Here is an 11706-nt window from a genome sequence, read left to right on the forward strand (position 1 = left end):
TCTGTGCCATCTGCGCATATCAATATTCGATTCGATACATCGATACTTTTCCTTTCAAATTGAAAAATATCTTGAATCTTAAAAAATATTTTTTTATATTACATTTAAAATTTTTTTACTTTCAGCCATTGTTAATAATTTTTTAAATTAAAATATATGTATAAGGATATGAAATATGTATTAAATTAAAAAATTGCAATTATACAGAAAATAACTTATTGATAGCATTTATGTGACTCTTTTGAAAGAATTAAAAAATTCTTTATTTGTATTGCAAAAAACGATGCATATGCTTATTTTATGAATGAAAAAATCCATGTTTTAAGTTTTGAAAAATACATTTTGTTAACAGAGATGATAATCTCTGATAATAATAAAAATAAAAACGTGACCTGCTTTTATTTTTTCATCAATCAAAATGAGTCAAAATGTAACACTTTTAGTTTAACCTTACAATGTGACAATTAAAAAATTAAAATAGTAAAAATTTCAAAACAACCTCTTCAAATAATTTCTAATCAAGATAGATAAAAAATGACATGTGTTTATGATTTTTCACGAGGAAATGGCACTGGAGTTGTAGAAGCTATCGGAAATTGGGGATTTTCAAATAGAGTAACCAGCAGTGGCAATGAACTCCAAAGAGTAAAAAATATTTTTTCGCAAATGGACCGTTTGTATGTCTAATTTTATGGCATTTAAGTAACTTTTTATGAAGATTAATATTTTTTGTAATTAAATACTTTGAAATACATTTAAAACTTTAAGTTGGAACCGGGAACCGACTACTTCTCTAATGATTTCCCAACGATTTTTCAAACATTTTGAAGGTTTCGTAAAGACTTTCGACAGACTTAAAACATTTCAATGATTTTTAAAAGATTTCACAAATATTTAAATGATTTTCCAAACATTTCACAAATTTCACAAATATTACAAAATATTTGAAATATTTCGCAAAGATTGCCAAACATTTCAGAAAGATTTCACAAATCTTTTAGAAATTATTTACAAATATTTCACAGAGATTTAAAAAATTTCACACATATTTCGGGTGGATTAAAAAGATTGCAGAAACACTTCAATTATTTGACAAAGCTTTCCAAAAGATTTCAAAGTGTGTACAAAGATTTCAATGATTTCCGAAAGATTTTACAAAGATTTAAATAATTTCACAAATAATATCAAATATTTTAAAAATATTTCGTTAAATATTTCAGTAATTTTCTAAAGATTTCAATGATTTTTTAAAGATTTCAAATACTTCGCAAGGTTTTCGGATAGAATCAAAATATTTCACAGTGAATTCAATAATTTTACAAATATTAAGAAATATTTCAAAAATATTTCACATATTTTGAAAAGATTTCTAAAGATATCAGAATGATTTCAAAGATTTAAAATATTAGACAAATATTTCAGATAGATTTAAAAGATTCCCTGTTAAAAATTCCTATATAGAATCCTGTATAGAATCCTGCATAGGATCTTTGTAAGAACGTGTACATGATTCTATATGAGGGTTCCTATGTGGGTTCTGACGTCTGACTCCCTTCAAGGAAAAGTAACAAGGATCTTAAGTAGATTCCTGTAGGAACCTATGTATACAAGAATAATTTCCATGTATATAAAATGACACAGGAGGTTTCTGCATAGAAAATTGTGTAGGGAAAAATTTTAAATGTGTGATTTAAATTTAAATTTATTTATAAATTCACACAACTCTGAGGATTCGAACCATCGAGGCAAGATAATATAGGTATTTAAAAATTTATAGCCACTCTTCCACTGAATTCGAACCACGTATCCTATTTCAGCCATTTCACGATGACCAGTAAAATGTACAGGAACCTACATAAGATCCTTCTCCTTTTTCGTTGAAGGAGACATACGTCAGAACCTACATAGGAACCCTCATAGGATCATGTGCAGGTTCTTGCAACGTTCCTATGTAGGATATTCTATACAGGATTCTATATAGGAATTTTCAACAGGGTTTCACAAAGACTTCAACGATTTCCGAAAGATTTCACAAATATTTCAGTAAGTTCACAAATATCAAATATTTCAACAATTTCCCAAAGTTTTAACTAAGATTTCAAATATTTAACAAAGATTTGGGATAAATTAAAAAATTTTCATAAAAATTGCAGGTAGACTTCAAAGAGTGTGCAAATATTTCAATGATTTCCCAAATATTCCACAAAGATTTAATTAATTTTACAAATATTACCATCCATAAAAGAACCTACTGAAGCATATAGAAGAAAGCTCAACACGCAAAGTACTGCTTTTAGTCAAGGTATATGATAGACTCTGAGTCTATGCGGCTCTATATGGAATTACCGAAAGCAACTGAGGTGTTTTCTATATGCTTCTGTTGGTATTTTTACTTCGTTTCGGTGAATGTCACATTGATTCTCATGGGATTCTGGTTCTATATGGCCCTATATGGAATTGCCAACAGCCCCTGAGGTATTTTCTATATGCTTCTGTTGGTATATTTATTTCTTCTGGGGAAATGCCTCATTGATTCTGATAGACTGCTGGGCCTACGTAGCTCTATATGGAATCGCCAATAGCCACTATGGGGTGGTTTCTATACTCCTCTGTTGGTGTCTTTATTTCTTCTGGGGAAATGCCTCATTGACTCTCATGAAAAAAACATAATTTCGAATTTTGTAATTTATTTATATTTATTTATAAAGAAAACACAGAAGTTCTATAAAACACACCTTTGATTTTGGGTTTGCACCGTCATCTGAGTTGGAATCAGTGGCAGAGTCAACAGATCGTGAAGGGGGCTGCACGAATTTTCGTGAATTTGAATTCGCTACTTATATTTTTAATTGACCCAAATTATCTAAATAGAAAAAGCGAGGCGCATTCGTTTTATTAATTAAATGTAATATTAGATTACTATATGAATTAGTTTTATAAATGTGTGGTTGCGAAATAGCTTAAATCACAAACCACATACATATATGTGCCACACACAAACATATTTTTCACAAGAAAAGATATGCAATTCATTATGTTCACATGCATTTGCTTACATTTTCGTCATAATGAGGTGTTGTCATTGTTGTGATGACGACCAGTATCTTGAGAACTAGCAACAAGCAAGAAGATTATAATGAGCTACCAAAATACCCGAACTCTATACAATTTGCAACAAAAATGTTCAGAATTAAAACTAAACGGACGAATTATCTGAGACTGGTTGAACACTCAACCCTAAAATATACCTTTTCAACAAAAAAGACAAATATATATATATATATATATATATAAATTTTCAGTTAGAAAAAATCAGATCTCGATCAAAAACCTCAATTTTGAACCAATTTAGAACAGTTACATTCTGAATTAAAAAAATTATTTTTACCCAAAAACAAAACGAATTTTCTACAGAAAAACCAAAAAGATGAATTTTCTAGCAAGAAAATTATTTACTAACAAGAAAGCTGATTTTCTACGAAAAAGTTATATTTTATTAAAAATAGTTTAATTTTTAACCAAATAGTTTAATACACACCAAAAATATAAATTTTTGACCGAAAAGTTTCATTTTCTATGAAATTTTTGCATTCTCAGCTAAACTAGATTAATTTTCGACCAAAAAATATGAATTTTTAATAATATAAATAAATAAATATACATATATATAATAGCAATAGCAAGCCAGGATATAGAGGCACTATTGCAAGAATTACTATTGTGAATATTAAACTCTCAAGTTATTATGTTTATTGAAATATAAAATAAATGATTAAATAATTGCACTTATACCAAAAGAACTTATTATAATCCCTAAAAAAGACAGACTGTAAAGTTTACAAAATACAATAGTAAAGACATTCTGTCTATGTTCATTCTACGTATTTCTAATTTTTCCCATAGAAAATAGGAAAAACTTCCATGGTCGAAAGAGCAAAATAAAAATAAATTCGCATTCACTTCACGCCCTATACATTTTATACATTAAACATAAAATTAGATATTTATTTTTTATTCTAAGCTGAAAGAGAAACAACATTGATATTTCCTTGTGATCAAACAAATTATATAAGGTTTAGGAATTTTATCATCATCATGAACTTCGGCGCGTGTAATTACGTCATTTGATACTGAATCGCGAAGCACTGCATTCAATTGTTTTTTCTGTCATTGCACCTTCCCATTGAAACCGGTAATTTTTCTTAACTGTTTTGCAACTGATGTAATTTTAACTGCTAGTTATTGCAACTATGGTTTTATAATTTAATTTGTGAATATCACTTTTTTCAACTTCAATCTGCTATCAAAAATATGAATTTTTCTAACTATAAACGACAATTATTAGGTTTGTAGTATATTTATAATTCTAATGGAAAATGTATTTCTTCCTATGGCTGCGGCAATAATACCATTTTCTCGGTTATATCCTATAATAACACTGCGAATTATACTTACCATTTACGAGAAAGACGTATGCCTCCTCCGAGCTTTCATCGAAACACAATTCGCCCTTCGACGGAGGGCCTCTTCAGTGAAATACAACTATATACATAGCCATATGTAATAATTCGATAGACATAGTTCTTTTTAATTTTATGGAGTGAACCATGTCAAGTCAATTAAATAAAAACTGTTTGCTTATTATATAATTGTCAAATTAGTAAAAGTTAAAATAGCTAAAAAATAAGAAGTTAAAAAGATATGTTGGCTTCCATGTTCGCCTTATAAGAATGTTAATATAACATTCTTATAAGGCCAGCATGGAAGCCAACATATCTTTTTAACTTCTTATTTTTTTGCTATTTTAACTTTTACTAATTTGACAATTATATAATAAGCAAGCAGTTTTTATTTAATTGACTTGACATGGTTCAGTAAGTTAACAAGGACTATCTCTATCGAATTATGACATAGCTATGTACATAGTTTTATTTCACTGAAGAGGCCCTCCCGTCGAAGGGCGAAACGTCTATTAATAAAGAGATTTTTTGGACCAGTATACCGACAATTTAAGATCTATTATTTGAATTTTTTACCTGGTCGACACTCACTAACATCAACTTTTCCCGTTCCCTTCACCCATTTTCTCATTTTTCCATTTCCCCCTTTCCGTTTTTCCAAAAGGGAATATGAGAAAGGGTGAAAATTGAAAGAGGAAAAGAAAAGGGGAAAAAGAAAATGGGTAAAAGAGAAAAAAGGTTGAAAGGAACGGAGAAACGATGAAAAGGGAAAGGTTAAACGGGAAAGAGAAACAGCAAAATGGAAGGGGGGAAAGGACAAGGGAAAGAAAAAATGAGAAAAGGGAAAGGGCAAAGGAAAAGGCGAAAATTGGAAAAATAAAAAGAGAACGTAGAGAATAGGAAAAAGTAGAGGGAACGAGGAAATGAAGATAAGGGGAAAGGGTAAATGGTGTAATGGGAAAGCGGAACCGCTAAAGAGGAATAGGAGAATAAAAGGGGGAAGGGGGAAGGAAAACTGTGAAGGGGATTGGTAAAGGGGAAAGAAAAATGCAAGGGGATGAGAAAAGGGTAAAGGGAATGGTTCCCTTTACCATTGTTCTTTTTCCTATTCTTCTCTTTCCCCTTTTATTTTTGTCTTTCCCCCGTTTCCTTTCCCTTTTCACCCATATAGATCCATATTGAAGTAGGAAATGAGTGCGTCGTCAGAAAGGTCCTACTTTTAAAATCCATATAGAAATCAGTTAAAATCCTGTTTGCAATTTCATATAGATTACATGTCACGAGAATACATATAAAACCATATAGAAGTAGGGAATTAGCACAATGTTAAAAGCATCTTATTTGTATATCTATATAGAAACCGCATCAAATCTGCTTTATAACTCCATATAGAGTACATGTTAGAAAGATACATATAAATCCATATAGAAGTAGGTAATTAGCGCGTCATCAGAAAAGTCCCACTTATAAAATCCATATAGAAATCACTTAAAATCCTGTTTGCATTTTCATATAGATTATATAGCAGGAGAATACATATAAAACCATATAGAAGTAGGGAATTAGCACAATGTTAAAAAAATCTTATTTGTATATCGATATAGAAATCGCTTCAAATCTTCTTTGTAATTTCATACAGATTACATGTTAGGGGCATTCATATAAATCCATGTAAATGCTTAGGGACTGTGTGTCGACAGGAAAATCTTGTATGGATATCCATATAAATACTTATAACAAAAGGGACGCTCTTGGAATTCCATTCAGAAACCATCTCAAATTCTAATAAGAAATCTATATAGAATACATCACAAAGAAATTCATATTGATACTTGTAGATTTTCTATGTGGCAAATTTTGTCTAAGTAGCACTACCAATAGAAACCATTAGGAACAATTAGATACTTATAGAAGGTCTATATGGATCTATGAGACATTTAATGGAGGGAGTCGCTCAGGCATGAACAAACAAAAGCGTTTTCTACGAAACAGCACTCTATCTGGGTAAGCCCCAAAACCGGCCTAGTCTCAGAGTTTCACTGTACTTTGTCCCTCCCTGGTTGATTTCTGGGGAACGCATTGTCCCTTGTGCCCCCTAGGGCTCTGCCGCCTGTTTATAATTGTATTAATTTGTCACTTATATTAATTTTCAATACAAATTTCAGACGTGGCAAGAAACCAACGTTGTGTGTGAAATACGATTGTAGAAATGATCCTGAAGCTCGGCATGTAAAACCAAGTCCTCACGAATGTAAACCGGCCTGGACTTTTCCTTCCAAAAGGCCATTAATCACTTATAGTTCAACTGCTGAAATTATGGTTCGATCAAATTTAACAGACTGTCTTCCTGACCTGGCTTACCCAATGCCTGGTCGAAGTTACTACATCCAGGGTGTAAGTTAATTATTTTCTTGAAAAAAATTCATTTCACCCTTCATCATATGAGATATACACTTATTATTATTTTTAAATGATAAAAAAAGAAAATGTAAATTACTTCATGAGAAAAATTGAGAATTGTGGTTTGGGCGGTTCAAATTTCTCTCCTACATTATTTTATTTGTGACTAAATGTGATAAATTATAATATTTTCTTTGTTTTTTAATGTAATTAGTCGGATAAATGGTATCGAAGAGGACCTGATTGCTGTCCCCAGCCAAGTTGTTTGGCAACCCAGTGTCCAAGGCCTTACCATTAAATAGTTGAGCTCAAGACTTCATCCGAATACTCCATCTTGTAATTTCTGTTTTTCATTAATTAAAAAGAAATTCAGCAATCATTTTTGAAATAAATGTTACCTATAGGGACTTGTTAAAAATTAAATTATAAACTACAAATAAAGTTGACTAATAAACTATTGACTGAAATTATTTTATTTCTCGAAAGAGAAAAATTTATCGAATTTTTTAAAAAATGAGCGCGTATTCTTCATGTGTTAAAACAAAAAAAAACCTACCCGTTGTCACTTCAAAATTTTATCTCCATTAACTTTACATTATACATAAAATAAAAAAAGCCAAGTAAGAAAGACCAAGGGAAAAAGAAAGAAAAGCCGAAACTCGACAAGAACAGAAAATTAGGAATGGGAGGAACGATAGGAATCGTCGACAAACCTAATAAATGCATTCCGTAAGTATTAAGCCACTTATTACAGATTTTGAACAATCTAAGCTTCATTTATAATCTTGACTAATTAAAAAAGAGCTTTCAAACTTTGTACAATATTCTTCTCAAATATTAAAATTCTCTAGTAAAAACATATGTCTTTTACAAAAGTTAAATTGATATTCTTTTAATTTTATTTCATTTCAGAAAACCAGAAAGCCCTCCTCAGAGTTGCCCAGCAGTTATGAGCTGCCCTCCAGAAGATTGCTCATCTCTTTGTCAATCTACTTCTCCGAAAAAATGCTAGATATCCAGAACTTCACAAAAAATGCTGGCAGTGATTAAGAAAAGAAACTTTCTACTTTACGAGTGAATTGAAAAAAAAGCAAAATAGTACTTTAATTTGGAAAGAAAATAAATTACTTTAAATTATTTACAAAAGGAATACGTTTGATTAACTCGACATATTTACATTCAAACAATTTATACATCTTAAAAAATAGTTTTCTGAACTAAGATTCAACTTCAGTCTTCGATCTCTTTTCTTGACTCTCCTTTTCTGCGTCTGGATTTTTTCCATCAATAATTAGTTCACCGTTAATTTTCTTGGGAACTGTAACCTTCCTTTTTGCAACATTTTTCGAAAGATTCTTTGAAACATTTCTTGAAATATCGCCTGAAGTCGGACTCGAACTTTTTTGCCATTTACTAAGTTTCGATTTTTCCCTATTCAAAGTTCTAAGAGATGGAAAAGGGTACCCGAGTTTCAACAATTCAAGGTATCCCACATTTCCAGCAATTGATTTAAAGTTGTTTGCTTTTTCAATTGTAGAAACGGACCATTTTTTAGATCTTGCATATTTCTCACTCATTTGTTTAGACATAAGCAATTCAATTTGATCTTCCGAAAATAAACTTCGTACGATGGTTTGGTAGAGACTATTTTGACGATTTAGTTTTCTATCCGCGAATCTGAGTTTTGTTAATTTCTTCTTAAGCTGAAGGATCTTCTTTCCCTGGGAATCAATACGTTTCTTCATTTGTTCCTCTGTCATAGGAGGAAATATTGGCCTGTTAACTAATTTAAATTCTTCTTGTATCGATTCAATCGGAATTCCATCTGGAACCTTGGGTTCGAAATTTTGTTGAAGAAGAGATTCCTGAAAATCAAAAAGACAAATCATTGGCATTGGTATTTTCCAGATAAACTTTTATAATTAATGTCAGGTCAACTTTTTTTAAATCCAATCAATTCTGTTCGATTTCAACACATTTTACTGGTCGCAAAAAAGATAATCAACAATTTCTTGTACAATTATTAATCAATGCAAGTCCTGGTGGAAACATTTTTTTACGACTAATTACAACATTCTAGGAAAACCCCGTTTTTACAGATGAACGTAGAAAATTAAATATTTTGTTAAAGTTCGGCATAGAATATTACAAAATATAAAAACTCAAGATTTTTATTTTTTAATGAATAAGCATGAAGTTTTATGATTTTTCTTGAGAAAGAAAAATTTTTTAAGAAAAATTATAAACATCTACAACAAAACACAATATAAATTTTGTATACTTTTTGTAGGTAATTACAAATTCCTAAATTTTACGTAAAAAAGCATATAAAAACTAGCAGTTTTTCATATTTTGTTTTTAGAATATTACAAATTTCTGCATACGAAAAAAATATAGGAGAAAGCTATAGCCCCGTAATATAGGTTTATTTTTCCATTATTTTTAATACGTTTTTAGGAAAAAATGATCAATTTCTAGATCACATAACGAAAATGTAGAATCTGCAAATGCTAGTTTATGGCCTATATATTTTTTCATTAAAAAATGAATACATATAATTATGAACAAATACAATACATTGCGAATAAATAATTAAGAAAATTATGATTCCAAAATGAAGGTTTAATTTCTAATCCATTTTAGTATTTTTTTTTCGAAAGTTATAATTATTATTAATCTACGAAAAACATAAGAATCTATAAACATCCAAAATAAAGATTTAGTTTTTCATGACTTTAATAAATTTTTGTACGAGTATAATGAATTTCTACAAATTTTTATGAATATGTGGACATAAAAAAAATTAGAAAAATGTAGAACCCCAAATCGATAACTTTTTCCAATTTTATATTAAAACGTTACAGTCTCAGAAACCTGTCGCTTTTTGCAGAAAATTTTTCCAGAGTATTCAGATTTCTAAAATTTGGAAATATCTCGAAAACGGCGAGAGATTCGTGAAAAATGACAACATTTTTAGACTATTTTTAAGAGGGATAATACTTGCCCACTCCAAACTGATACAATACTAAGATTTGCAAGATTTTGGAAGATGCAAAATTAAAGAACCATGACACCGGGGTTTTAAAAACGGATGATGTATGCATGTCTGTTGTGAATTAAATAAATTAAGACATACTAGAACAAATTACGCAAAAAGTGTACATTTGGAAGGAATAAAACAAAAATTGAAATTATTTCCACCAAGAAATGTAAAGTTTAAAAAAAAAGATTGAATCCTAAACAAATCTCATTACTATTATTATGGGATTTTTAAAAATTTTGAAATTATCATATTTTGTTCATTAGTAAACAATCAAATCGTATCAATTCGTAAATTTAAAATTCGCCATGAAGTACTAAAACAATTATTAAGACTTTGAAGTGTGTGCACAAAAAAAAATCTAGTCACTTTTTCAAAATTCTAGGAATTTTCCAGTTTATGCTAGTTTACAGGATTTTATAAGAAATATGCAAGTTTAAGCGATATTAAAAAGTTTTTTAAGCCTTCAAAATTAATTTCAACCTTGAAAAGAATTTAAACAATGCAAAATCCTGTTAAAAAAAAAAACAAGAATCCAAGGACCAAATTTGGATTCTTGTTTTTTTTTTTTTAACAGGAGTTTGCATCATTTTGATTATTGGACGTTAAGGGCATGTGACACAGCTAAATACCTATATTACCGACCTCACTTTATCAGTTCACTGAATGTTTTTTTGAACCTAAGAACTTTTTTTGTAAATAAAATATCGAGCTGAAACTTTAGAAAATGTATTAAAGTGCAATAAAGTACCTTTAGGTACTGCATGTTGGTAGGAACTTCACTGAAAATTATTTCATCTTTTTTCTTAACCTCGACATTTTTTTAACGTTTGAACTTTTTTTATACATAAAATATCGGTCTCAAACTTTGAAAAATGCAAAAGCCGAAAGAAAACTACGTTTAAGAACAAAGCTTAATAATAAAAGATTGAACAAAAAATTTCAACTATCAATTCCACCGTAATCAGCCGGTAACGTTGTACACGAAAATACGAACCCTCTAGAGCCTCGTCTAGTGGCCGCCAGGGTTCGTATTTTCGTGTACAACGTTACCAGCTGATGCCGGTGGAATTGATAGTTAAAATTTTTTTTACATCTTTTATTATTAAGCCATGTACTTAAACGTAGTTTTCTTTCGGTTCTTGCATTTCTCAAAGTTTGAGACCGATATTTTATGTATAAAAAAAGTTCGAACGTTCAAAAAATGTCGATGTTCAGAAAAAAGATAAAATAATTTTCAGTGAATTTCCTACCAAAATGCAGTACCTAAAAGTACTTTATTGCACTCTTAAGATATTTTCCAAAGTTTCAGCTCGATATTTTATTTACAAAAAAAGTTGTTAGGTTCAAAAAATTATTCAGTGAACTGATAAAGTGAGGTCGGTAATATAGGTATTTGGCTGTGCTATCTGCCCTTAAATAGGATTTTTAATTTGGATTTTAATCTAATTTAAATTTCTTAAATTTTGAATTTTAAACAAGTTAAATTAAAATGAACGTTTTTGAAGATTTCAAAATAAAACTTTGACGCTTTTTAAGGATTTTGACAATTTTACCGATAATAGAAGAATTGTCTTGAAACTCCAGGACAAATTGAAACTGATTTTTTATTTTAAAAATTACATTTTTTAAGAAAAATTAAAGAGATGTCAACACATTTCAAGATTTCTAAACATTTTTTTTTAAATCTGAAAGTTTGAAAAGAAATTTTTTTATTTTGAAAGATTGAAAAAAATTGGGAATGATTCCAAGTCAGTTTAGAAGATATTTAATAATACACACAGTTTTGAAGAGATTAAAAATATT

General features: G+C 29.6%; 2 protein-coding genes across 2 annotated transcripts in view; one reads left to right on the forward strand and one right to left on the reverse strand.

The window, feature by feature from the left end:
• Nucleotides 1-433: 433 nt before the first annotated feature.
• On the forward strand, nucleotides 434-7285 carry LOC117180156. The gene is made up of 3 exons (XM_033372505.1): nucleotides 434-677; nucleotides 6626-6854; nucleotides 7075-7285. Exons 1-3 carry the CDS (start codon nucleotides 535-537, stop codon nucleotides 7156-7158), a joined length of 456 nt encoding a protein of 151 aa, XP_033228396.1. The 5' UTR covers nucleotides 434-534; the 3' UTR covers nucleotides 7159-7285.
• A 658-nt stretch (nucleotides 7286-7943) lies between these two features.
• The window catches only part of LOC117179951 (THAP domain-containing protein 5-like), a 5744-nt gene continuing 1981 nt past the window's right edge, over nucleotides 7944-11706 (reverse strand). Inside the window, exon 7 of the mRNA XM_033372188.1 lies at nucleotides 7944-8725. Within this exon, the coding sequence (XP_033228079.1) occupies nucleotides 8078-8725 (648 nt within the window). The 3' untranslated portion in view covers nucleotides 7944-8077. The remainder of the gene's footprint in view (nucleotides 8726-11706) is intronic.

This window comes from Belonocnema kinseyi, chromosome 9 (genome assembly GCF_010883055.1).
Source record: "Belonocnema kinseyi isolate 2016_QV_RU_SX_M_011 chromosome 9, B_treatae_v1, whole genome shotgun sequence".
NCBI classification, from domain to species: domain Eukaryota; kingdom Metazoa; phylum Arthropoda; class Insecta; order Hymenoptera; family Cynipidae; genus Belonocnema; species Belonocnema kinseyi.

Coding starts and splice junctions, on each gene's coding strand:
- LOC117180156 (XM_033372505.1), top strand. CDS start 535: ATGACATGTGTTTATGATTTTTCACGAGGAAATGGCACTGGAGTTGTA. Junction 678..6,625: donor TTTTCGCAAATGGACCGTTT/GTATGTCTAATT, acceptor TACAAATTTCAG/ACGTGGCAAGAAACCAACGT. Junction 6,855..7,074: donor GAAGTTACTACATCCAGGGT/GTAAGTTAATTA, acceptor TAATGTAATTAG/TCGGATAAATGGTATCGAAG.